Consider the following 27543-nt stretch of genomic DNA (forward strand, 5'->3'; position numbering starts at 1 on the left):
TAGCAGCAAAGTGACCATAAATAGCTGTAAAATATGCCTGGTGGTTGTACTTATCTTATTCATCTTCTGCTTCGAGGCCAACACTCCACACAGAAGATTATCTAGCATGAGGAGAGTCAGAACATAGGACAGTATTCCCCCCAATGAAAAAGGAAAAATAAGTGCACACACCCAAGATGGTCAGCTACCTTGGTCATGTGATGGGGGTGCTTGGAAGTGAGAATGCTATCTTAATGTCAGCTACCTTGGTCATGTGATGGGGGTGCTTGGAAGTGAGAATGCTATCTTAATATCAGCTACCTTGGTCATGTGATGCAACTGCTTGGGTGTGGGAGTGCTACCTTAATGTCAGCTACCTTGGTCATGTGATGGGGGTGCTTGAGAGTGGAAGTGCTTCCTTAATGTCAGCTACCTTGTTCAGGTAATGGGGGTGCTTGGGTGTGGGAGTGCTACCTTAATGTCAGCTACCTTGGTCATGTGATGGGGGTGCTTGAGAGTGGAAGTGCTTCCTTAATGTCAGCTACCTTGTTCAGGTAATGGGGGTGCTTGGGTGTGGGAGTGCTACATTAATGTCAGCTGCCTTGGTCATGTGATGGGTTGCTTGCAAGTGGGAGTCCGACTGTAATGTCCGCTACTTTGGTCATGTGATGCGAGTGCTTCCTTAATGCCAGCTACCTTGGTCATGTGATGGGGGTGCTTGGGCAGTGCCCCTGAAATGGTTCCCAGCAGCTGTGCACTGTACAGTAGGTGAACTCACCTTGTCCCAGTCCACCTGAGCTACACAGGGGAAATCCCTGTTTTGGTAGACGGAACGGCTCGGTGCAGAGAGGATACCTTGCTTTCTTCATCTGAACTGACATGTCGTGAATTTCCACAGAAACTCCCAGTTGCATTTGTTCATATTTGTTTATTTTTGCTACAGGTTGTCACAGCACTGTGCCACAGACTGTCTATGAAAAATGTCCCTCAGGGTGTTCCTTCAGCTATGGGACATGGTGTTTCCTTTCCTGTCCTCCCCCCCCCACCCCCAAAAACAGTTGTTGATAAAAAAAAAATGGGTTAAAATCTTTGACCTTTTATGGATGGGCACCTCTTTGTTTCTTGTCTGTGTGCTGTAACCTGTGTGTGAATGTGTGCATCTACGATGTGTATGAGTTTATGTGTTCTGTACATGGCCATGTGTTCATCTACACGTCAGTGACAAAATCTTTGGTACCTCTGGTTCTTGTCCGTGTGGTGGGATCTGTCCGAATCCATGGTTATACGTGTTTGTGTGTGTGCGTGTGTGTGTGTGTATGTGTGTGTGAACATTCCTTTGAGTTAGTGTGTGAATTTTCCAGTGAGTTTCTATATGTGTGTATGCGTGTGAATTCACCTGTGACTTAAGTGTATGTGTGTGTGTGTGTGTACGTACGTCTGAATTCACCTGTGACTGTGTGTGTGTGTGTGTGAATTTACCTGAGTTCATTTTGTGTGAATGTACATGTGAGTTTGAGTGTGTGAATGCACAGCATATGTGACTTTGTGTGCCTGTGTCCGCTTGCCAGTACCCGGTGGGTCTGTCCTGTCCTCACCTCTTCCTCCACTGTCCTCTCTCGTTGTGGCCGCCCCTCGCAGGAGATATGGACGGGCACTGGTGGGACCACACGTCCTGGCACAGCAGCGAGGCCTCCCCAATGTCTTTGGTGAGACATGAGGAGCCCGGCCCCTTCAGAGTCCTTTATGTCATTCCATGTCTCCTCCATTTTATTTACACCTCTGCATGTTTTCTTTTTTCTTTCTTTTTTTATCCCACACCTGTAGGGGACAGTCAAAGGGGAAAAAGAAAAGCTATTGAGCAGGCGTTTTTGTCGGACGCGACTTACGCCTTTTCTGAGAGGCAAACGAAAACGGTGCGCTTTGGGGGCGATTCGTTGGAAGAGGACTCGGAATGGTGCGAGCCCCAGGTTAAAGACTCTGGCGTTGATACGTGCAGTAGCACTACCCTAAACGAGGAGCTTAGCCATAGCGAGAAGGTACTGAGAATCTAGCCTGCATTTTTTATTTTTTTATTTTATATATTTTTTATTTACCTACTCATCTGGTCTTTGTTTGCTCTCTGTCACTAATTTGAAATATAGGTGAGTTTATTTATTTGTTACTGTTATTTATTTTTGAGCTTCGTCTTTATTATTATTATTATTTAAAAAATATATAATTTCACAAATAAATTCGGCAGCATACTACGGCATGCTGCTGAGTGAACGTGGGGAAATCCTCTTGCTTGCTTTGCTGTTTGCTTTCTGGCAGCAATTTATTCCAAAAGCCCAAATCTTTTTACAAGTAAACATTTTTAAAAAGTACAATATGCCAAAAAAACGAAAAGAAAACAATTGGATTTGTGTTTGTGGAACACGGGAAGGCTGGGTCCTCTCGGCTGCATGTTGGTCTCTTTAGTATTTTGTGTTGTTGCAACCTAGTGGACGAGTTGAGTACTGCAGGGACGTGACTCACCCAGGCCAACGCTCCTTCACTGTTCTGAAACCCTCTCCCACACCCCCTCCTATTTAAGCCATAACTTTCCCAGCGGTGGAGAAAGCAGAATCAAAACAAAGCACACTTAACGCGGTGGGAGAGATTGGATTTGTTTTGCACAGACAAAGTTATGTTTTTCTTTTTTCCCTTCCACTGTCATGTTTGTGAGTTCATTTTGTTTTTCTGTTCGGTCGCCTTTTTTTGTGTGCTGTCCGTCCTGTTTTTTTCTTTGTTTTCTGCCTCCTTTTGCACTCGTTTTGTTTGTTTTGTTTATTGTGCCCCGCCCCACCCCTCCAGCCCCCCCATCCGCTTTCCATTAGTCCTCATGAATATGTTGCACTGTGTGTTTGGAGGTGAGTTTAGGAGAGGTTTAGGAGAGCTGTTGTCTGCCTGCTTAAACCCCCCCCCGCATGAATTGGATTGCATGCCCCCCCCCCCACCCTCACCCTCTGCCTTACACGTTGTCATGGTCACACAAACTCTGGACCTGGTATTTAAAAAGAAACAAACAAAAAAAACATTCCAATTTGATAATTTCAACTCAGTTGCAGCTTTTTGCACATTTCAAATCAATAGTATATTATTTCTATTACTGAAAAAAAAACAATTCTATTGGTTCAATACAAATGAAGATAGTGCTGACATGGGGCAATACAGCAAGCCAAGATGCAGAACTGTGTTCAAAATGTTTTATGGCACTAACATGTGTTTCTTCAGTTTGTTAACCGATTCTACCTTTCCCTCTGACCCACATCCCCACATACGCACATATTTTGAACATGAAGGCATTAGTGAATGTCTCGGGTAGCTAAACGCATGCAGTAAACACAGGAGAAGAGAAAGCATATACAGTAATTAACCTACATGTTTCCTACTTCAGAAGCACAAAATTACATGTACGTACTGGCCTGTAGCATAGTGCGTGCACACACACACATACACATGCACACACACATTTAAAAATAATCACAGAATATGACTTACTGGAGGTAAACATGCCAGATCATACATCATATACTTTCTGTCACCAGAATAAAAATAAATGAATACACTGCATTCAAGGGCTTCTCTAACATATCCCTATTATCAAAACCTAATGATGATTTGGTTCATTGGTTCCATACAGCTTTCCCCCTTCCTCTCAAATGACACTCTATCTAAGGCTGTGATTATAAACCTGTACACAGCCAGCATCCGTTCTTACAGCTTTGCTAATGAATACATCCTTACTCTTCCAAATGCATTCTTTGATGACAGGTTTCCCAGTTTGATACAGCTGAGATTCCCTGGACTGCACCCAGCAAGAGGGGGCACATTATCAGTTGTACCGTCACCCAGGGAGGGAGGGCTGCTTTGGGCTGGATGGTCCTCGTCTCATCGAGCACCACTAACTCCTGCAGTAGACTGCCTGCGTCACAAGACAATCTGTGTCACTAAGAAATCTTGCGTTGCCCTATTTCTGGTTATGGTGTCATTGTGAAGTATCGACTCTTATTGGATATAACGCTATCAGGAAATTTCATATTTTCAAACTCAGTTCTGTGTCTGCATACGTATACTTTCAGTTATGGTAGCTAACTTAATAGGCGACGGCTAGCAAGGCAGCTATATCTAAGGAAGCTACCTCACTAGGGAGCAAGCACTTGTGAATTACAGTTGACAGCTAACGTAAGCTAGCTAAGTGCAAGATACACTTGCAAACCCATCAAAGTGGTTAATGCAGTTGTGAGGCGCATGATTTCTCAGTGGCACTGAGTTTCTTGTCACACCTGCAGTCTGCGTGCGTTAGCTAGCCCAGCACAGTGAACATGCTGCTCAGCCTGAGGACTGCCACAGCTGGTGCACTCTCTGAAATAAAGTGACAGTGCAGGTACATATCTGTTCTTCAAGGATCACATTTCTCTAACGTACCCTGAAAGTACAGTAATGTTGTCTATGGGTACAAATGAGTACATTTTCCAAGCAAAAAAGGTGCAAATTAATTATATTGCTGGCTAGGACTGGGAGGACAATTTTATGCACCTATCGAGCACCGCCACACCGACAATCGTTTGTAAGTTTTTAGGCGGTTTTCATACCTTTATCTCTGAGAGTGTGGCATATGTTCAGGAAGATGCTCATGCTGGCTTCCAGAATTCACAGAGGATTCTGCTGTTTGATTCTCAGAAGTTGCACACATTAATACATTTGGAAATTTCAGATAGATAAAAGAGTAAAACATTTCCAGTAACTTCTACACTTGCTTTTTGGGATGGCCTAATGAGGCCTGGCAATCCTTGTGGAGCGAGAATGACTCACACTACTGTAGCTTCTCATAAGCTTCTCATGCAGTCACACAGATTTTGATTTAATTCAAACCACTGTTCTCAGCAACATACAACCAGAGCCTGGATTAGTCGAGTCTCATTGGTGGTTTTTCAAAACCGGTCTTGTTTTGCTAATACAGAGGCCAGGATTCAATTCTATCAACATTTGTCCTTTACTCTAGATTAAATCGTATTTCTTTATGAACTCAACAGATTCTCAGTATATTCTGTGTGTTTTAAACACAGAAATTTGAATGTAATTATGGGTCAAGGTTAAGGACAAATGTTGACTGATGTCATATGCTTATTTAAACAGACATAAACTGGAATATGTACGTTTAGCTTAATTTGCCAATGCAATCTTCTTTCAGAACATTTCTGTCATCCTGGAATACCTTAAGAAGAGCATCAATATGATGTAATAATGCACTTTCACAGGAATGATATGATATGTTTAATCTGCTAATTAGTGGAGTGAGTTTCATGTATGGAGGAGAAAATGTATGTATTGTGAAGATTCAGTAGGCTATGATAATGGGATATGTGACTGAAAAGGTTATCTACATATGCCCTAGAAGAACCACACTTACTATCAAAGACATGTAACAATATTATGACCAATATGGCTCAGCAGTAACAAATGCAATAACAGTAAACATGAAAACGAACAAGTTTGAAGAGTTTGTGTAATCACACCATATCAGTACAGAGCAAGGAAATTGAGTAGTCTCCCTCCCCACCCCAAAACAACCCCCCCCCAAACCCCCATGATTTTGTAGTCTTACTTTTCTCTTAAATGCACACTATCCTGTCTCTGCATTGTAAAACACGAGGCGTGTTGTTGCTTTTGACCTCGTAGCACCCTGTGACATGGCAACCGTCCAAAGACGGGGATCGCCTAATAGGGCGGGTTCTGCTAAACAAGCGCATGAAGGATGGAACGGTGCCCCGTGACTCTGGAGCTCTGCTGGGACTGAAGGTGAGCAGCAGGGCGTGCACGTCCGCCTCTGGACCTATCACTGCCGCCGATGTGTGTATGCACTCACTGAGCACTTCATCAGATATCTATTAGACTTCTTTTTTTAGACTTATTGGTGCTGTAGCCTATCCACTTAACGTGTAGTGTGTTCAGAGATGTTTGTTTGCATACCACTGTTGTAATGTGTGGTTATTTGAGTTACAGTTACCTTCCTGTCAGCTTTGACCAGTCCCCATTGCCCTTCTTCACTGCCCTCTCTCATTAACAAGGTGTTTTTGCCCACAGAACTGCTGCTCACTGGATGCGTTTTGTTTTTCGCACCATTCTCAGCAAACTTTAATGACTGTTCTGTGTGAAAATCCCAGGAGATCACCAGTTTCTGAGATATTCAAACCACCCTGTCTGGCATCAACTCATTCCATGGTCAAAGTCACTTAGATCACATTTCTTCCCCATTCTGAAATTTGGTCTAAAAAACAGCTGAACCTCTTTACCATGTCTGCATGCTTTTATGCTTTTAGTTGCTGCCACATGATTAGCTGATTAAATATTTCCATTAACAAGCTGGTGTACAGGTCTACCTAATAAAGTGCTCAGTGAGTGTATGTATAAACATGTGTTTTCTTTCTTTTTCATCAATATTCAGTCTTCTCTGTGTGAGTCTGCCTTTTTAAATTTTTGGCGTTTCTGCCGGAGTTTGTACTGGTGTGTAAAGAGTTAACGTATTTGACCCAGATCTGGCTGACACACAGTAAAAAGCTCATCTCTCAAATCTTTGTTCAATCTGCATGAACACTTACTTAGACACCTACCAATAGAGAAGCATATTCCCATACATTATCAGTCATGAGTAAACTGGAATCAGGCTGTAAACTGGAGCACATACATTTGGTGACCACCTTTTTAGTTAGACCTAAAAAGCCAGATTTTTAAACAGATGGTAGCTGGTTGACCAGCTCAGAACAGCTCCCAGCTCAACACAGTTTAGCTGATTGATCAGTTCAGACCACTTCCCAGCTTGACATGGTGTGACCAGCACAAGCCATGCTTTGAAACAGCTGTTAGAGCTGGTTAACCAGCTATCAGCTCAGACAAGCTACCAGCACTAGCTGGCATACCCGGCTTGACCAGCTTATGACTAGGTTGACCAGCTCAATGTTCAAGCTGGTCAAACTGGCATATCTGGATTTTACAGCAGGGCAACAATCCTCACCATCTCATACAGCAGTCCCCCATTTACACTGGGCTGGCCTCAGCGATGCATAAAGTATTTGGCATTATTCAATCAGGGCCTGCCTATGAGTCTCAGAAAAGCCCCAGCTGTGACTGTCATGGCTCATATGAGCCACTGCCAGTGAATCAGCTGTGCATCTGAACACTGACCTGCAGTTGACCTGGCTTAATTTCCAGCAGTCCTTGAAAGAAGATGCCACTGTTTGGTTTGGTGACATTATTGCACAGCATTTGTGCAAAATGCTTCTGACATTTAGACGAAAACCCCTCGAGAATGTTTATTTTACCTAATTGCTTTGTTTTCATTTCTGCTTTTTTTTGCATTCGTTTTCAAGCCACCCTTTACTCATTGACCTCTTAAAGAAAAAGAAAAGGTCAAACATGTATCCATATCCCCTGAAAAGTTGTTTCACTTGCGTTTACGTCATATCGTGGAAGCTTGTCCTTAAAAAATATGACATTAATTACAGTAAGTCGCAGGATTTGCCCGGCCCCGAGGGTCCCTCAGGGGCCCGAGACTGTTAAAGCTGGACCCACACAGTACAGTCATGGGGAGAGATGGAGTATGCCGAGAGATGGGAAAATCGTTACTAATTGAATGAGCCTCCTGAACTGGTGTGTGTTTGTGCCTGGTCACTGCTCCTGTGAGCACTTCTGTGTGCTCCAGACCTGGGTGAAATACGTCATTGTTTTGGGTTCAAATACGTCATTGTTTTGGGTTCATAATATCTACAATTTAATGAGCATGTCTGTATTGGAGCCAATGAAATACTAAAAAAAAAAATGCAAACCGTCTGGTCCTCAATTATGTCAGGCAAGATAAATCGAGCACAGAAAATTATGCAGGTCTTGAGGTAATTGAGTAACAGCCCTCCCCACCCCCATAATTTTTACTCTTAGACATCTGTTATGTAAACACATTTAATTTAGGATGATTTCCACGGACACCGTTCAGCAGGATTTAGGTTTTAATGACGCTCACACGGGGAAATCAGACCGCAGATTTCCAGCTGTCTGCCGGCCTCCATGTTGCACCCCTGCAGGGAGTTCCAGATGAAACCTGTCCCTACTGCCAGAAGGAGCCGTTTATGGGGACCACTTTTAATTGCCCCCCTGACCCTAACTATCTTCTCAGCCCAGTTGTAATATCGTGGGCTCTACATCAGTGTTTCTCAATTCCAGCCCTCGGGACCCACTTGCCAGAAGGTTTTTGTTGTAACCAGGAACTCACACACATGATTTAACGAATGAAGGGCATTTCTGGTGGTTTGATTGGTTCAGTCATTAAATCAGGTGTCTGGTTACAACAAAAACCTTCTGGAAAGTGGACTGGAGTTGAGAAAAACTGCTCTACATGTTTTATCAATGAACCAGCATGCTGTTGGTTAGGAGAGAAAGGGAAACTGGAGGGTGCTATTGGGGTCACCCAGTAAAAACAAATGATGGCAGAAAGTACACATTTTTAAGTTGGTGTGGAAATGACACGCTTACCCTGCTGTAAAATTCAGTTATGCCAGCTTGACCTGCCTGAAAATTGAACTGGTCACGCTGGTCATAAGCTGGTCTAACTGGGTATGAGCTGGTCAACCAGCATGACTAAGCTGGTCTAGCTGGGTATGAGCTGGTTCAAAACAAATATTTGAGCTGGTCAAACCATGTTAAGCTGGGAACTGGTCTGAACTTGTCAACCACCTAAACCATGTTGAGCTGGGTGCTAGTCTGAACTGGTCAACATGCTACCAGCTGTTTCATACAGGTAACCTAGCTTGAGCTGTTTTTTTCAACAGGGTAGAAAAAAAAAAAAAAAATAATATCCTCGTTGTCCGCACTCACCATTACAATACTGAAGCAACTGAAGTCTCATGAGCAAAATTTCTTTAAGATAAAATCAGCACACTGACAGATATGTTCTGGTGTGGCATCATAAAGATGAGTGTGTTGTATGTTTTCTGTTTATTTCAACAGGTGGTTGGAGGGAAAATGACAGAATCTGGTAGACTTTGTGCTTTCATCACAAAAGTGAAGAAAGGGAGTCTAGCAGATACTGTTGGACACCTCCGACCAGGTGAGACCCGACCTCCGATTCAAAACCAAACCTTCAAATGACACGCTTGTGCTTGAAATGTTTGGTGTATGATAACGCAATTTCCTAAAAGAAAAAATAGGTTTTCTTGGTTGATCAACTGCGTGCACTGCAGATGAACCTAGCTTTTGACTGGTCTGCTCCGTACACCTTAGCCATTCAGTTCCTGGCAGATTTTCTCTTTAGATCATAATCATCTCTCTGGTACCCTACTGTGTACAGGATAGGCTTAAATTATTTAAAGGAAAACACCAACATTTTTGGAAGTTTTTTCCGACCCAGACGAGATCTTCACTGGCCCAATTTCCATGTTAGCATAACGTGTTAGAATAGCTTAGCATGAAGACTTGAAGCCTAGAGGATTCAGTAGCCTACCTCCTTCAAAGTGAAGAAATACACCTTACAGCAACTCCGAAGCTGTTTTATTTACACAAGGTATCATGTGTATTTGAAATACACGTGCAGGAAATAAATAAAAGGCAAGATGGTGTTTTTCGGAGAAGTTAGACAGTTAGACAGGACCTATAACTGCTGAACACACATGTATCCTCTTCTGTCTTCTGCTGGCTGAGTGCAGTGATCCAAACACCTTCTGAAGGTAGAGCTAGATGCATGTGTGTTCAGGAAGGATACATCTCATCTAAGTCTGGGTAAATTGGAAAAAAGGTATATTTCCCTAAATGTTTTCCTGGGGGTACCTCCCCCAGTCACATTCTATTTGTAAATAGGGTAAATATTCATATTTGTACTCAAGTTGTTCAAACTTAACCTTTGAAAGTGAATCCTACTGTATGTTTCAATTTGGTGAGCAGATTTTTACAGTATGTGTGTGAAAATCACTGAATAATTTTGAATCCATTTTCCTCAAAAGGTGATCAGGTCCTGGAGTGGAATGGGAGGCTTTTGCAAGGAGCCACATTCAAAGAAGTTTACAATATCATTCTGGAATCCAAACCAGAGCCCCAAGTGGAGCTGGTGGTCTCACGTCCCATTGGGTGAGTTGCTCAGTAACATGATCACTTGCAGAATTACGTCTTTCTAGAGTTGGAGACTCGAGTCTGCAACTTGGAGTTGCTACAAAAGTGACTTGCGACTTGATGGAATTAACTTGGACTAGGCTGAATTGACTTGAGGTTTAATTGTGATTTGAACTTGTTCATAGAAGTACGAATTACAAGTACAGAAAAGTACAGGAAAAGTACAAAGTAAACATTTTCTCTATATTTTTGTGATATTCTTTTGCTGGGCTATTCATTTCCTCTCTGTAAAGTACCACTGTGAGGTGCATCAGGGAGTTATCTGCCAAAATAACACCTCTGCAAATACCAATTATGGAAAACTAAAGATTGCTAAATTGCATTAACATCACGTTACCTTACCTTCTGTTCTCTAGTTACTTGTCATTAATTCATCCCTGCTGTAACATCCAGCTATACTAGCTTGACCAGCTTGAAAATTTAGCTGGTCAAGCTGGGTATGAGCTGGTCAACCAGCTACCAGCTGTTTCAAAACATAGCTTGAGCTGGTCGAACTATGTCAAGCTGGGAGCTAGTCTGAACTGGTCAACCAACTACCAGCTCTTTCAAAACCTAGCTTCAGCAGTTTTTTTTCTGCAAGGATTATAATTAAAAGTACCCACATTGCACAATGCTGTTTATTTGTATTTGCTGCTGGTAATATTCAAAAGGAATTATTAAAATGTAATAATAACAATTTTAAAAGTGTGCCTCTTTCCAAATGCAATAGCCTGGATTTAGTCACAGTTTGACAAGCTTTTTTTCCGGCAGAACACAGTTTGTCAAGTTCAGCAATCACAAAAATTAATGTGATAAACGTCTGTCTTAACAAACGTCTTTGGTCTCGTAATAATTTTATAGTAATAAATTATTTATTTTTATAAGCAGAAAATATTAGCTTGTTTTAAGTTTGTTTGCTTGACAAGTGCATTTTCTCACTCCATTGGCAAATATTGAAATGAGTCAAACTTTCTCACCTCATTGGCAGTTTTTTTTTCTCATTTAGCAGAAAGTAATAGAAATAAGAATTATATTTAAGTGTAAATATAAGACTAAGCTACTTATTAAGACTGACTTATTTGTTATTTTAGCAGTAAATTTGGGGGGTTTTCACCTTTAGGATGGAGGTTTACAGAGTCCTTCATTGTGTAGCTGTTTTACATAAGAAGCTCACCATGCCCCCCACTATCAGGTCCACGACTCACAGCTTGCAGCCATGAAATGAAAAGTCACCGGCAGAAAGATTCTGAAGCGGAATATGAATTGTTTCTGAACCGGGGCGATTCCCTGAAAACATAACATAAATCCTGTTTTGTCAATGTACATATTTGACCTGCTTTGTATTGTAGAGAGAGCTGCTACGGGAATAAGATAAATGCGGCGCTTAGGGTCATTAAAGCTTGGTGCTTTGTACACAAGCTTCAGATTGATCTCTCTTGCCCTTCTCCTTTTCAGAGACATTCCCAGGATCCCCGACAGCACACATGCACAACTGGAATCAAGTTAGTATGGTGCCCTACATACTTACTGATTTCTACGCTGAGGTCCGTAAGTATTTGGACAGTGACACATATGTAAAGGGCTGTAATGCCTACATGATCCACTCATTATGGATGTTCATACACTCAAATTAACGCAGAATGCAGAATGTCAGTATGTATGTACATACGTGTCGAATGAACCCCTTCAAATTTATGTCACTGTCCAAGTACTTACGGACCGCACTGTACATGTGGCTACATTGCACGAGATTACTCATTAATGTTATCAAACAATGATTGTTTCCTCCATATAATATGCTACTACTTTTTTCTTTTAAATTCTTATTTTTTGTTATTTGCTGTCATTTCTATAAAACTTTACCGGTTAATAAAACAGCTTGTGTTTACTTGACTGTTTATGTGAAATGAGCTGTTAAACTGGTGAAACATCAGGAAGAGAGGAATTTGAGAAATCTTTATTGTTCAGGTTCAAGTTCCTTTGAATCCCAGAAGATGGAGCGCCCCTCCATCTCTGTCACCTCACCCATGAGTCCAGGCCTGCTACGGGACGCCCCTCAGTACCTTTCCGGACAAATCTCAGTACGTGCCCACAATGCATCTCTCTGTCTACTGTGCGGTCAAGCAATGTGCATGAGGTGGTGGGCAGAAATCAGTTTGGTTCAATATCATGAGCAGTCTCTGTGTTTTAATCAACTTTACCGAGGGACCACTAAAGTAAGGGGGATGGTCTGTCTTTTTTCCAATGTTTTTTTGTCGACATTTTAAATAATGTTTTACTTGACATTTAGACACAGTGTTATACTGTAAACATGGTCTCTCAATAAGAAATGGAATGTAGAATTGAATTTGAAGCGTTCTTTTTTGGTAGGCCTACAAATCAAATAAAATAGTCTTCCAATAAATGCCCACTCCAAAAATAGATCATTAGAACATTCTAATTTAATTTTAACTGGCATAATGGTAGTTAAACCAGTAACCCCTCCCCTCCAATATTTCCCACATTAATAAAGGGAACTAGTAGTTTTATAGTTTTGCTATAAAATAGAGGTTCCCCCCGGCCTAAGTGGAAAATGTTTTTCTCAGTTTTCAAGCTTGGTACAAGATTGGCAGACATTTAAAAGAAGAACAGTGCTGACGTAACCACGAGATAAGGCCTTGGAATCCATCCAGGTTGCAAAGCCTGCTCAGTTGGACCAAGTCCAATTCAGCATAGGATCATATTACCTTGAGATACCATGTAATTTATTGCGTGGGGTAAATATGCGCCAGTGTAAGAATACTGGGGAATGCTCTATTTGGCAAACATTGGGTGAAAAGTATGAAACCAAAGAACGCTTCAAAATCATAAACATCTGAGTATAATTTTTAAAGGCCTACAAGTTCTGCTTTGAGGACTTACAATCTGGCACTAATGGTAAATAAAAAGTACTCAACAGTTTGTTTAAATATGGAGTATTCAATAGCATCCTGGTTTTGGACGCTTTGAAGGAACAATAATGTGTTTTTGTGGGAGGGAAGGTGTTAATTTGATTCTCGGTGGAGCTCAGAAGACTGCTCGATTCTATCCTAAGATATACTGTACATTTAGATGAAGCTTTGATGTTTTTGCTGTTCTATTTATTATTTTCTTTATTATTGGGGGAGATTTAGTCTACATTTTGTGATGTTGCATGCTTTCTTGCTCTTGCAATTCTGCTAAAATAAGTTCAAATACTGCCGGAATAGGCAGTGACGATTGGAGGTTCCTGCATTCAGAGAAAAATGTGACACTAATATTATAATGTTCTCATTTTCTTTATGTAAAACGTATAGAGTTAGAGTATAGAGTTTACTTGTGTCAATAAACAATATTATTGTATTTCATATTCATATACTATGTACTGTATAAGTATACTGTACTGGGAGCAATTAAGTAATGTCAGCATAATGCAGAATAAAACATGAGAGTGAAAGAGGAAAATGTAATATATAATTATGTCATAAATAGCTGTCATTTTAAAGGAAGTCAATAAATCTCATAGTTACCTTCTGTAGAGTCCGACTCTGAAATGCAGGAAAACGGAATTGACAGCAGTTTACAAATTGAGACGATGAAGAGCATCCATCTTAACTGCACATTTGCATTTAGGAATTCAGCATTCTCTTATCGAGGGTGACTGACAGGTTTACGTAATGAATAAAAAAGTTGCCGTTAGACTAAATCCCCCCAGCAGACTGGTTTTGTGTTTTTCTGTGGTTTTGAGTGTGTTTTTGTGTCACTTTTGGGTTTTGTTTTTATTGCATTTTGTTTCTTTGTGGTTTAATTTTGCTTACCCAGAGCCAAAGCCTTAGTAGAAGAACTGCGCCTTTTGTCCCTAGGGTTCAGGTAACGGTCCCTGTCTGACGGACAGACTCTTCTCTCTTTGGTTTTCTCTTTCTTTGCTCTTTCGTTCCTTTTTTCGCTGCAATTCTTTTGGAAAATGCACAGCAGGGAAATGGCAGCAATTCAATCTGTTTTGCCTTTGGGTTTGTTTACGAAGTTCAATGCTTTCCGCCATTGTTATTGTCCAATATTATTATTGTTATTGCCATTATTATTCCCATTCTCATTTTAATGATGATTTTAATTATTTTTTCGACATGTTCGTGCCATCTTGCCAGCAGCCTGGAACAGCCTGCATGACTAACCAACCTAAATAAAATAGTTTAAAGAGACATTCTGACGTTTCCGGACACCCTCCAAAAATCCCAGCATCATTTTCATAGACTAAAAAAAAAAAACATGGTGGTTGAAATTGGCTCAATAATTTGGTGGAAAAATATGCCTCAGAGGATAACGTCTCTTTAAATGTTTTAATATTATGTCATTTATTTTTCTGGGATAAATGAGTTTGATGCTTTTCCATGTAACATGAAACATCTTTGCATAGACACTGTTTTGTTTAAAATGGTTTAGGCTTAATTTTGTCTCCTCAAGGTATCATCCAGTAACTTATTGACTGGTTTTAGAAAGCGGACACTTGAACTCCATGAGTCATATTAGATTAAGTTTCAGATTTTAGTAAGTATTACTCATGCTTCAAATAGACCCTAATGTCTTAAGTGATATTGAATGGTTCTCTGGTTATCAAACTCCTGCTAGGTCGTGCACTATAAGACTCTGTCCTTAAAGAAACAGTGCACAATGTTAACTATGCAAATAATACACACAACTTCCACACAGACATATTTATTTAGCTGCTAATTTGGACTCCAAGGATTTCAAGTTTCATGTTACAAAAAAAAGTTTGTATTAAGTTTGCTGTGCCTTTTTTGAGAAGAGATTACTGCATTTTCCAATTAAATACAGAGAAGATTGTTGAGAATATAGATACTATAAGCAAATTGTACCCTCACTGAACAGGAGAGAGTGCGTGGGCCCTGACCTGGCTGCACTTCTGCTTCACGGTAACCTCCACAGTATCCTGTCTCTGCGTCCTCGTCTGACTTTTTGAGAATTGAAAATTTGTCTGCCCCTTCTTCCAATAACGCACAGCAGAGACGGGGCAGAGCCGAGCACAGAGCACCCGAACGGAGGGAGCTCCGGAAAACTGCGATGTTCTTATCCTGCTTCGACGTCTCACTGGAGACCTCTTGAAAAATGCGTTTAAATCTTTTGAACGCAAACTGGTTCAAGAACGCGTCACACATAAGAGGCACAGAAAAATCTCCATGATTCAGTATTCCAACGTGTGTTCCGTCACTTCAGTCAGCACTTCAGATTTAAAAAACTAAAATGTGCTATCATCTATATTTTAAGCTACATAGAATAAGACAAATGAGTCGGAATAGGAAGTATTTCAAGAAAAAATAAAATTCTACCGGCTGGAGGCAGCATCATTACGAAATTCCCTCTGCGGTTTGCACGTACAAAATTTAGAATCGATTACAATACTTCTGTATTGACTGTGGAGGCGATTGTACCAAAACATTGGAAGGAGCCAGGCCCAGTAATGATGATTACAGAAGAGCAGGGGTACAATTTGTTTGAGCCGATCCTCCCTTTAGTGTGCGGAGTCCAGAGATTACCGGTTTGATCTAGTTTGCATCGAATGCTTTTGTTTGCTTTATGCTGCATGCTTTGAGAACCAGACATCTTTAGAACTACCACTCTGGCATAGCGTATTAGCCCTCCTCTCCTTCCCATGATGTGTAAGCAAGTATGGGCAAGAACTTAGAAGTTCCTATGGCATAGAACGTATCCTTATGAGACCAGTTACACGTCACACTTCTAAGCAACCACTCGTTTTGCCCATACTTTCCACAGACAAGTGTGAACTGTCTGTCTGAATAGCTATTTCCTAGCATAAATGATAGCATTAAATAGATGGAATACTTATACGTAGCTGCTAGAATGTGCATCTCCTAGAATAGAAGATTCCGCTCTAGCTGTAGCCATTAAGACTTAGCTTTTTCGTTTCAGTGAAGGTTTGTACAAGATACACATTTTGGTAGCTTGCCAATGTTAATTTTACATCTTTGAAGAGGCATCTCATATTTGTTAACTGGAACAATGGGCTTTGAAACTCTCTGTAAAACAAAGTATAAGGCTCTCTTTGAGTTGAGTGACCTTTACAACTGTGCCCCTTTACAACTTAGCCTGGGCCAGTTAGCTTAGGGAGAGTGGGCACTGTTGGGTTGGGCCTGCTGCCAGATTGTACCATTACAGTGATGTGTGCTTTTGGAGAGACTGTCATGCAGGACAGAATCCACAGCACAGACTCGCTCAAGCTGGGTCTTACTAAGAGCACCCCCTACCTGTCACCTGAGGAACCCACAAAATATAACATCTATTCAATTACTTGCATTTTGTGTTGGAATTCCAAAACGATATTGGATTGCTAGAGACTGCGGCTTTATAAAATAATACACTTTGACTTTCTAGGCATATATCATATCTTACTGTCTTACTGTCATATCTTACCTATTTTGACACAAACGTCACTGTCATTCACAAAAAAATGATGTATGGCATTTGATAATTGTCAGTATCTTAGGAACAGAAATAATGATATGAGACAAACATTTACTGCCTGTTGATTTACTGATGCAAAATATTTACACATAAGAACACATTTGATCCAAATATAGTGCAGCGTACATTAGTAATATCATTGCTCTCCATTTTCATTAACCTGCACACTTAAGAAGCTCTGCTAAGCATGAAACCCAACTGCCTGAGAGACAGACTGACAGAAAGGCCATAGCCTCCCTCAGTCAGCAGCCAAAATCAGCCATTTTCTCTGCAGGTAAAACTCTGGTACGACAAAGTGGGTCATCAGTTAATCGTCACGATACTGGGAGCAAAAGACCTACCTTCCCGGGAAGACGGGCGACCAAGGAATCCCTATGTAAAAATCTACTTCCTCCCCGACAGAAGGTAAGCGCAGACCCATTCGCTGTGATGTGACAACAGCAGAGCAGGTTCTCACCGTAGACATGTAGCCTTTTTGATCCCAGATATGATTTGTAGACTCCATGAAGTAACCAAATTGTCAATCCCTGTATTTCTTTCATCATCTCTTCTTATTAAAGGCAGAAACAAATACATAAGGTGCTGTATTGTAGTACAGAACATATATTACCACAGTACTGCACTCACTCACCCCTTAAAGACAAGCTGAAATCAAAATTAACTTTTTCCTCAATTTAGTCAATTTTTCATAACCATACGAACACGTATTAAAGTATATATTCCAAAAGAATTATACAATTGTAACACTGTTTTGTGGGATGGAAAAAAAAGAGTTAATTGTGTCATTGTATGCCATTGTGCAAATTAAATGTCTGTCAATTTTCCATTGCCTTGCAATCAATATCTCTTTCACACAGTGGTGCGCCTCCTCATGTGATGCCCCCCTCCTCATTTGACGTGAGTCAAATCGATTCCCCGGCCTTCAAAATTTCCCCCAAAAGATCCATCTCATAAGATTATCACAGAAGCTAGTGCCGTTCTAATTTCCGTTTCAGCTTGTCTTTAAGGAACGTTCCTAATTTGGATGTTTCCGTTCCAGCAGTAGGGAGACAGGATCTTCACTGATAAAAATACAGGGCTGAGTATCTGAGTCTATAGAATCTGCAACTGTGTATTGATTATTACATTTGCTTGTGCCTAAAATTCTCTACTGATTTATGTCTAAATTACGGATTGATATTCTTAGGATCATTTTCCAGTTACAATTTTGATGGCAAATGTCCTTTTTTTTGCACTTTATTTTGTATGGATAGTACTGGGCGCTTTTATTTTGTTAACTTAACTCTGCTTGTGGAGGGGAATCTGGACTCTTCAAATGGCCCTGTTAACACTGCCCTGAAATGAATCTGGAATGGCTGAACACAATGCCCTGAACTTAACTTTTGTTTTTTTCCCCCCTTTTCCTGCCTGACTTGTGGTGCTGACTACCTCATGGTTCCTTACCTCGGTGGTAAATAAAAACAGTTTGAATTATTGTTCCTCCAGTGATAAAAGCAAAAGAAGAACAAAAACGGTAAAGAAATCGTTAGAGCCCAAATGGAACCAGACCTTTATGTACTCGCCTGTGCACCGGCGGGAATTCCGTGAGCGCATGCTGGAGATCACCCTGTGGGACCAGGCGCGAGTCCGGGAGGAGGAGAGCGAGTTTCTGGGAGAGGTAAGCCAGTCTCCCTGCCTTCATTACTGTATGTGGATGACTGTGGTGAGGCTGTGAGAAATAGCTGTAAAATGACAATACTTTACTGGCAGTATTTCTTTTACAATCAAACTATATTATACATAGTTTTAGCTGTAGCAGTGTAATAACCGTACCAATCTGAAAATCATGCTCGTAAAATGGCTTGCTTGTTCACGCACTCTCAGAAATAAAGGTATGAAAAGTGCCTGAAAAGGTTACAATTGCTTGTTGCTGGGGTAGTCAGTACCATATAGGTGCATACCAAAAGAGAACTTTACTCTACTTTCAGGGTATATCTTTCAGGAGAAATTTGATCCTTGAAGAACAAAAATGTACCTTCGCTGTCACTTTATTTCTAAGAGTGCACTATAAAAAAATCCTGTACATTTTATAGTCATTTACTGGCTGCAGAGTACTGTCATTTTACAGGGTTCACTTGTCAGTCTCATTTACTTACAGTATTATGCACCTTGTCATACAGTATGTTAGCATTGCCAGGATGAAGGTCTAATGTGACATAAGGCTTCCTAACTCACAAGGATGTGCTTTGCTAATTAACCACTATTCAGCTACGGCTTTGTCATGAATGGTCATTTTGTCTTGGTGCAATTTTGTGTAGATAGCTCCAATTGGAGGCAATGATTAAATCCAACTGAAGTCTTGACCTGTAAAATAATACTGGCTAATGCTTGCAGGAACCAATCAAATTCCTGAAAAGTAATTTCAGTAAATGCAACTCCTGTTTCCCTACAAATCGATTGTTTGGCTTTGAAACTAGATTTTGGCTAGTCCACAATTGAAAGTGCACAAAAGTGCATTCAAATTGTGTTAAAGATTGTGTTTAGGTTCTGTACAAATCAAGCTAGTGCAGTGGCACGAGAATGTAGCTAACAACGCTTCCTGAGAGATGAAGAATACTCCTGTTTCATGCATGTGAAGGTCTGGTTTCTTGGAAAGCTAAATGGATAGGAAACAGTGGATGAACAAAAAACAATGGGAAGGACACATGGACGATATTGTTAATATCTAAACCACTGAACTAGCTGTTAAGTTCAGAAGAAGAAATTTAGAATGCTAGCTATCAGTGTTACAACGTTGCTGTCATTCGCTCAGGGTTTTTTTTTCCCTTCAAAACGGGAACAGGGTTCTCTGGGGAGGAGAATTTGATTAATTTATTGTGCGGTGAACTTTATCCCCATCACATCATAATTCATTTTGTTCAACTTATGCTCTGACTGATTCCTAGTGTACTGCACACCCTATGCATAATCACCAAATTAGCCTGTGGTCCAGGCTGAGGTAAGAGAGCAGGCAGTGTGCCTGGGGGGTGAAGGGTGTCAGGGAAGAGAATAATGTGCCAGCCTCTTCATGAGAACAGAAGTCCTCCAGGACTGACTAATGAAACAGTCCTGAGAATGAGGGTATGTCATGTACCGTCAGTGCAATTATAAATATTACTAATAGTACTACTTCTTGTCATATACCTACTATTTAGAGTACAGTGCTTTTTATTTTCCACTCTCAGTCCACTCTATGTATTTATTTCGCTTTACTCAGACACGGGAAAGTGAACAGGACTACACAATGTGCCATGGTGGGGAACCACTGGCTGTAGTTCTTATACAAGTGTGGCGAGCAGACCTGGGTCAATTACGCAATCGTTTTGGATTCAAAGCTTGTCTGTTGTATTGGAGCCTATGAATACTCAACAAAAAGCGTAAATCCCGCCTTCTGGTCCTTCTTTGTTGGCTCAATACTGGCCAAATACTTTTCTGTGCTCAACTGGTCTTGCCTGGTATGGCAAGATCAGTCAAGCACAGAAAAGTATTTGGATCCAAAATAACTGTGTAATTGACCCAAGTCTGGTGGCTACTACTACTAGCATGTTGTGATATTGATAATTATTTTACGTGTTTTCTCTTCTGAAGACACGGGGTTCAAATGGTCTCTGCCATGGGTGAGGCATCCCTGTTTTACACAATGAATGAACATGTAATACAGCAGCCTGCATTACATCAGTGTGCTTTCTGAAATACGCTTTTCAAACTGTCAGAAGCATTTTGGGGTGAGATGCAGCACAAATCAGAGCGCTGCCTGAAAAAAAAAAACACTTATGAAACAGCATCCCTGGCTGAGTGAGTGACCTGAATTTGGAGCTTTCTGCCCATGGTTCCTTCTCCGCTGGGCACTGTGGAAAAACACTCCTGTGTCCCATTACAGGGTTAACAGATGAGGAGTTCATCTGAGTGTTTTCTGTAAAACACTCCTGAAACACTCAGGGTTTGAGGACGGGAGCTGAGGAAATGGCCACCAGAGCCGGGATGGAGGTGGTGGCGGTGCCCTCGTTAGCTGCTACGCTCATATCCGCTGGCCGACTGCCTCCTCCCGCCACCTGTCACGGTTTCAGCCTCAGCTTTCATCTTTATCACACTTCCAGACTCTACATTCTGCATTTAAATTTTGGCAATCATTGATTTCAGATATCAAGTGAATAACTTAACGTGCATGATTTTTCATTTCACCACTTAAACCTGTTAAGCGTTTATCAAGTCATTTTGTAAATGAACACATCCGCAATGTATATGTGTGCATACTGCCACTGCTAATAGCTTGTGTTATGCATGCAACACCTACCACCTACAGTAATATAGAAATGTTACATTAGAAATGTTAGAAACATTAGACTCATGGGGTCAGGTGTGAAAACACCAGGAGCACTTATTATCAAGGCTGGGGCTGGACTTGGATTTGATGGCCAGAATTCGTAAGCTGAGAACTAGAAGGTTCTAACTGACATTTTTGAAAAAATGTGTTAATGTCATAAATATGTTGGTTATAGGGCACTAAATACATGTGTTAAGTTTTATACAAAAATGCTAAAAGTCATATCTGCTTGGAGCCCATTCACTTTGGAATATTTGAATCTCAAATCTCTCAGAATGCAGCGAGAACCTTCTAATTCTCAGCTCAAGAATTGATGATCCCCACTGTACAGTATTCTTCTGTGCTATAGGACTGTGTTTGTTTGTGGGGGGTTCCATATTGAATCTATTCCAATCCCTAGCCTTACATAGATTTTATATTGGGTTTTTTCCCTCTAGGAACAATTATAGCAGCCATGTCAATGCTCTCATGCATTTAATAACAGACGCAGCGGTGAGGTATTGTCTTCGAAGGAAGTGGATTAACTTTTGTTTTTATGCACACAATGTTGTGTTTCCATTAGGCAAATTATGCAAAATTGGGAATTGCCATTCTAAAGTTGTATAAATTGATGGTTTGTAAGTAGAAGGTTGTAGGGTATATATTTATATTATACCTTTCAGCAGTGCATGGCACTTAACCTGACTTTCTTCAGCTCACTGCGTGTCTTGGGGAGGAAGGGTTTCGGTCTGCAGATTTCTCTTCTCCCAGTAAGAGAGACGTATGACGACTGAGCCCCTCGGTCGCTAACCTTAGCATGAAGCTCTAAATAACTTCAGATCTTTTTTGTAGTGCCAATGTTACTCCATTGTTGTGTGGCCTTGCCCAGTAATTGCATTTTATTTGACATTTAAAGATCTTGTATTGTATTGCCTTTGCTGCCTAATTAAGTTGTATCCTCGCCCAAAAATGACCAAAAGGAACAATTTTACTGTGATTAGACCAAAAATGTTCTCCCGGACAAGGATACCCCTGGACCCCCTAGTAAAGGGTCTTCACCCTGCCTCCTTACTTTTCCAACCCACCAGCTGCCACTGGTCTGCACTCTTCCAAATCAATGGAGAGCGACCTATGAATATTGCCAGCATTTTCGGGAGACAAATGTTTAAGAATCAGGGACAAAAAGAAACCGAACAAAAATAAGTTGAGTAATAGATAAGTGCAATAATGCAGCGCTTGCAGAACCTACAGGACGAGTTACATTACAGTACAGTTATTTGGCTGACAATTTTATCCAAAGCGACTTACAGTTGATTAGACTAAGCTGGGGACAATCCCCCCTGGAACAATGTGGGGTTAAGGGCCATTACATTACATTATTGGCATTTGACAGACGCTCTTATCCAAAGCGATGTACAGTTGATTAGACTAAGCAGGAGACAATCCTCCCCTAGAGCAATGCAGGGTTAAGGGCCTTGCTCAAGGGCCCAACGGCTGTGCGGATCTTACTGTGGCTTCACCGGGATTCAAACCACCGACCTTGCCTGTCCCAGTCATTTACCTTAACCACTATGCTACAGGTCGCCCTAGGGCCTTGCTCAAGGGTCCAATGGCTGTGGCTACTCTGGAGATTGAACCACCAACTTTCCCGGTGGCAGTCAATTTAGCTTATATGGTGAGGAACTGGCGACTTTTTGTGCGACAAAACTGCTGACCATGCTGATTGGTCCCCTGCAGATCCTGATAGAGCTGGAGACGGCGCTACTGGACGACGAGCCCCACTGGTACAAGCTGCAGACCCACGACGTGTCCTCCATGCCCCTTCCCAACCCCTCGCCCTACCTGCAGAGGAGAGGGACGCACGGAGGAAGCCCCACCCGGAGGCTGCAGAGTACGTCTCTCCCCTCCTCCCGTTCCCCACACCGCTCCAGTGTACAGCAAACCCACATCTTTATTTTTATTCATCCTTTATTTATGCACCCCGCTGAGACTGAAATCTGCGTCCAAACCATGACAAAACAGAAAACAGACAATTATAGTTCTTCTACAGAGAACTATAAGATATACAGAAATAATTTACAAATGAACCAAGTATAGAATATATAAGGGGTGGGGAAAAAAGGAATAATAATAATAAATAATAATATATACATATACTCATACACAAACACATACATACACTTGTAAGTATACGCATATGCACATACATATGTATACCCACATTCATAGAATGTTTCCTAAACAAAGATCACATGGAAGGTTGGGCCTTGCATACATACATACATACACACACACACACGCCATCCTCAGGCTCTGGTGTCGCTCGTTCCTGTAGGATATGTAAATGCTAGCACGGTGACAGCCGAATGGCTGACACTGTGTGCAGGTAAACAGTCTCACTAGCTGACAGGAGGTTGATGTGGGGGAACGGCGGTGAGACGCTCAAGTGCTTCCAGAGAGGTTTTTCGTTAGCTAGCTCAGCATTTTCGAAACCACATGCAAACGCTATCAAGCAGGTCATTATAAGCATATTAAATGCACACAATCTTCAAAGTTGTTTAGGCAGGCTATTTGGACTAAATAAGAATATGGAAAATTCTGTATAATATATGCACACTTCTCTCTGTCCCAGAATAGCCCCTGCTTTACATCTATATGCATGCTAAGTGCATGTGCACACTTTTTTGTAATGTCATGTCCGAACTTGTCAGTGATCATAGTCACAGTTTCTATATGTTTTATTCACAGTCCTTCAATCACACAAGCATATGCACACACGGACAGTACTTTTACCCACTACACAATTAACATGGTATACATTAGCAATAGGGAATGGTCTCTTAAATTGAGTTTTCTTGCTTTGTTTTTCCTGTGTTCTTCAATATAAATCCCTTAGCTCTAGTCTAGTCTAGTCATATATTGTTGTCCACAGTATCTAAACCACGACTACAAATAAACTCTCCTCAAAATCACTGCAGATATTGCAAATGCACTAGAGCGCTGTAAGGCAATTAAGGCTTTTTGCTGAAGACTCTTAAGGAGGTCCTCCAGGAGAGCTTTAGGATTTGAGGCAGTGAGCCTGATACAGCACAAAAACCCCAGGGATGATGACACGTGTAATTACCCAGAATGCACTTTTCACTTGCAAATGAGTTCAAGTGTTTGTTGCTTTTTTTTTTTTCTCCACAAACATACTTTGGTGTTTTCAGTTCATTTGGTATTCACTGAACTCGGCGAATAAGGAGTGCGCAGAATAAAAAAAATATTAAATTAAGGACAGATGCTGATTGAATACAGGAAAAAAAAATCCTATTAGCTTTTAAGTGCTCTTCATCAGTCTAAAATGACAACATCAATGGCTCTGTTACTTGACACGGTATGTACTTTGAGCCCTTAGGAAATTAGATCACTGTGATCAGAAATGTAATGCTGAGAAGAAGATCCACTCCATCTCAACTTAATTTGACAAAACAGGAAAGGGGCAGCCTTTTGCCCGACTTGCATTCCTGCTACTGGCGTATACTCTAATAACTGTAAGGATGGCAGGAAAATAAATACTCCTTGTCCTGCTTTCATAGCTATTATTTTACAACTGTCAAGCGTGCTGACAGTGTTTGAAGCTTTGTCATTATAAGCAAGTTCAGAACTACTCAGCTGGAAGGCCATGGTGTTTGACTTGGGTCACATAGGTAATTGTTTTGAATTCAAATAACGTAAACTCACCATGTTCCGAACACCAAGTTCCGAACAGTGCAACTTTCATGACGAATAACAAAAAAATTACTAAAAATTGTTTTTTGCGTATGTGTACGCTATCCATTTCAGCATACAGTGACATGGTAATAGTGATTCACTGTGACATTGTGGTGGGGAAGCTATTGCTAATGAGAGACTATGAACCTTATATGGCGGTGTTCGGACCATCGTGAGCTAACACGGTCTTCTGAACACAGGGATGTTAAGCAGTTATTTGTCATTATCTCTATAGTTATTGGTCCAATTAACATCAATTAAAGTGTTTTCGTGTCTGAGATAGTCAATAAGCAACCATAATCATAAACCACATTCCTCAGGAGAAAAGCTACCTTTGAACGGACGTTAACTTCTGGTGGAAGTGGCCGCTTCCCCCTGTTATGTTCGGAACACTGTGAGTTTACGTTATTTACTGAGCTTGTCTGGCGTATTGGAACCGATGAAATTCTCTCAAAAAGTGTAAACCCTGCCTTGCAGTGCTATTGGTTGGCTCAATTGCACCAGGCAAGATCAATTAAGCACAGAAAAGTATTTGAATCCGAAACAATTACACATTTGACGCAGATCTGGATTCAGCCTGCCTTCATCTTGATTGGACCTGCCAAACCTTCTTAGAGTGTTCGATATTTTAGAAGTGTCCGAAAGACCTACTGAGTTACCGGTTCCAAACGCCAAGCAGAGTAGCCCTGAACTGCTTTTACACAAACAAAAATGTGTTTTCTTTTTATTTATTTTGTTTTCTGTTTACCTCCTTCACGTCATCTTGACACTTTTCCAGACAAAGGGCCGTACTCGTACAATTCAGGTAATGCATGCCCACGCTGGTGCAAAGAGTTCTGAGTGTACTCCCCGTCTGGATCTGACCTCCCCTGCTTCTGCCCGCACCACTGAAATAAAAAAACATGTTTTTCCCCACATTAGCCAATCCGCAAGTCCCCTCAGGTCCTTCCGGAAAAGCTTCCGTGCTAACCGACCTGCTCTGGTGGAAACATTGCTCTTTTGCTTCTGTAGACCTTTCCGATCCAATACTAACTGCTTCTCCATCGCAATACCCTGCTACGTTCTCTGTGTCATGTCAAATTTCCCCCTCGGAACAAACATTCTGTTTCGTGTGTTTGCTGCCCTTGGCTTTTGGGTGGTCTGTATTGTTGTTTACTCGAGTGTGAGCATTTAAGGGTCATATTGCACTTATATGACTTTAAGGACGTTTTGTACATTTAGTAACTATGACTAATCTACTAGGAATTCATTGAAGATTTTCATGGAGTATCCAGTGTGTAAACTAGAATATAGAGCCCAGGTGTTTTATATGCAGGAACTGAATAGTTGCTATGATGTAGATTCATGAATGCTTTGTTCTAACTAGATGCTCCACCTTTTAATATTCTCAAGCAGCAAACCCTTTTTTTCCTGAATGTCTTACCCAAAGCTTATTCCAGGCTACCTGTGTTAGTACCAGTCATGGGTCAAAAACATAATTGTTTTGGATTCTAATAGTTTTCTACACTTTATTGAGCTTGTCTGGTGTATTGGAACCTATGAATGACTCTCAAACAGTGCAAGCCCTGGTGCAAAATCTGGTCCTCTTGATTGGCTCACTTGCACCTGGCAAGATCAATCAATCACATAAAAGTATTTGAATCCAAAACAATTATGTATTTGACCCAGGTCTGATTGATACCCACACACAGTCAAAGCATGTTCCCAATTCCTTGCCTGGGGTTTTCTTTTGCCCTTGTTGAAGGAACATTACTTTGACATAATACGTCTTACAGCAGAAATCTATAAGCTCCATGACACCCACCGCTTGGTAATATGGAAAACAAAATATAATACAATACAGTATAATATAATACAGCATTATATCTTGTGTAAGTGACGTTTAGTATAAACTAACAGAGGAATGATGTCGAAGTTCATTTGGCTGTTGTTATTTTTCTCCGTGTCTTCGCGAAGTGAAAGAGCTGACGTATGAGAAAACCGAAAGCTAAAGCGGGTCCTGGTCGTCCGAGACGCCATGCTGAGAAAAATGCAGCGAGACTGGAGCGCTTGTCACTTCGTAGAAATAAAAAAATCTTTAAAAAGCCAACGTGTCCGCTTGATTTAACGCGGCTGCACATTGAAAGTAGCCAAAAGCGCAACCAACAGCCAGAGCATGCGCGATTCGAAGAAACCAGTTTCGCCGAGACGGGGCTGCCGATTGCTTTTCGGATCGCATTTCAGAATTAAATTAAATGATTGAAGCGTCTTTCAGAGTGTCACAATAAAAAACCTTCAAAGTAACAGTGTAGGAAAATGGTTTGAGTAATGCCTGCGTTTGCCCAGTTTGAAAGGTTTTCTGAATTGGTATTGTAAAGGAATCCTATTATTTTATATTTGTTTATATTTTTTGTTTGGTGGTAAGGCCAGTTTAGATTTGTGCAAGCCAGCCCAGTCTTTTCTATGGGTTCCATGTTACACTGCCTACATTGAGGGCAGTACAATACATGCCATTTTGTTCAAAGATCATTTAGTTGCTGAAAGGTAGACATCTAATGTAAAATGATCTATCTCCATATCCTGGACAAAAACAGACAACAGACAACATTCACCTACCTTTTTGGCCTGTTTGCCATCTAGTGGTAAAACATTGTTACTGCTGTTTGCTCATGAGGGAGGCACTCGCACTTCTATTTGTAGGTTCCTCTATTCACAAAAGGCTTCTGAAAACCTTCAGGTAAAATAGCCATATTTGTCATCATTCACATGTTTCTTATTGTCCCTGTTGCTTGTGTTCACCTGCTGTTGAACCCTTGGCACGGCCCATAACTCAGTTCGGTGTGCTAGGCCCTGCTGTGGCTGCT

The 27543-nt window shown here is 41.1% G+C and overlaps 1 protein-coding gene and 1 long non-coding RNA gene across 5 annotated transcripts in view; one reads left to right on the top strand and one right to left on the bottom strand.

Moving 5' to 3' along the window:
- Positions 1–27543, top strand: part of rims2a (regulating synaptic membrane exocytosis 2a) — a 247373-nt gene that overhangs the window by 130965 nt on the left and 88865 nt on the right. For 2 of the 4 annotated variants that reach the window (XM_061216002.1, XM_061216003.1), the window contains exons 3-11: positions 1618–1685; positions 5680–5799; positions 8998–9097; positions 9987–10110; positions 11587–11633; positions 12100–12212; positions 16901–17031; positions 18112–18283; positions 22685–22838. In XM_061216002.1, coding sequence (XP_061071986.1) covers positions 1618–1685; positions 5680–5799; positions 8998–9097; positions 9987–10110; positions 11587–11633; positions 12100–12212; positions 16901–17031; positions 18112–18283; positions 22685–22838 — 1029 coding nt within the window. Of the gene's footprint in view, positions 1–1617; positions 1686–1803; positions 2016–5679; positions 5800–8997; positions 9098–9986; positions 10111–11586; positions 11634–12099; positions 12213–13950; positions 13999–16900; positions 17032–18090; positions 18284–22684; positions 22839–27543 lie in introns of all 4 variants that reach the window. The other 2 variants (XM_061216000.1, XM_061216001.1) reach the window with 2 other exon arrangements.
- Positions 1078–26844, bottom strand: LOC133106096 (uncharacterized). Its single transcript, XR_009704279.1, has 3 exons — positions 26598–26844; positions 25449–25587; positions 1078–1797 (listed from the first exon to the last, which is right to left on the bottom strand). It is a non-coding gene; the product is annotated as an uncharacterized LOC133106096 (long non-coding RNA).

Source organism: Conger conger, chromosome 1 (assembly GCF_963514075.1).
Source record: "Conger conger chromosome 1, fConCon1.1, whole genome shotgun sequence".
NCBI classification, from domain to species: Eukaryota; Metazoa; Chordata; class Actinopteri; order Anguilliformes; family Congridae; genus Conger; species Conger conger.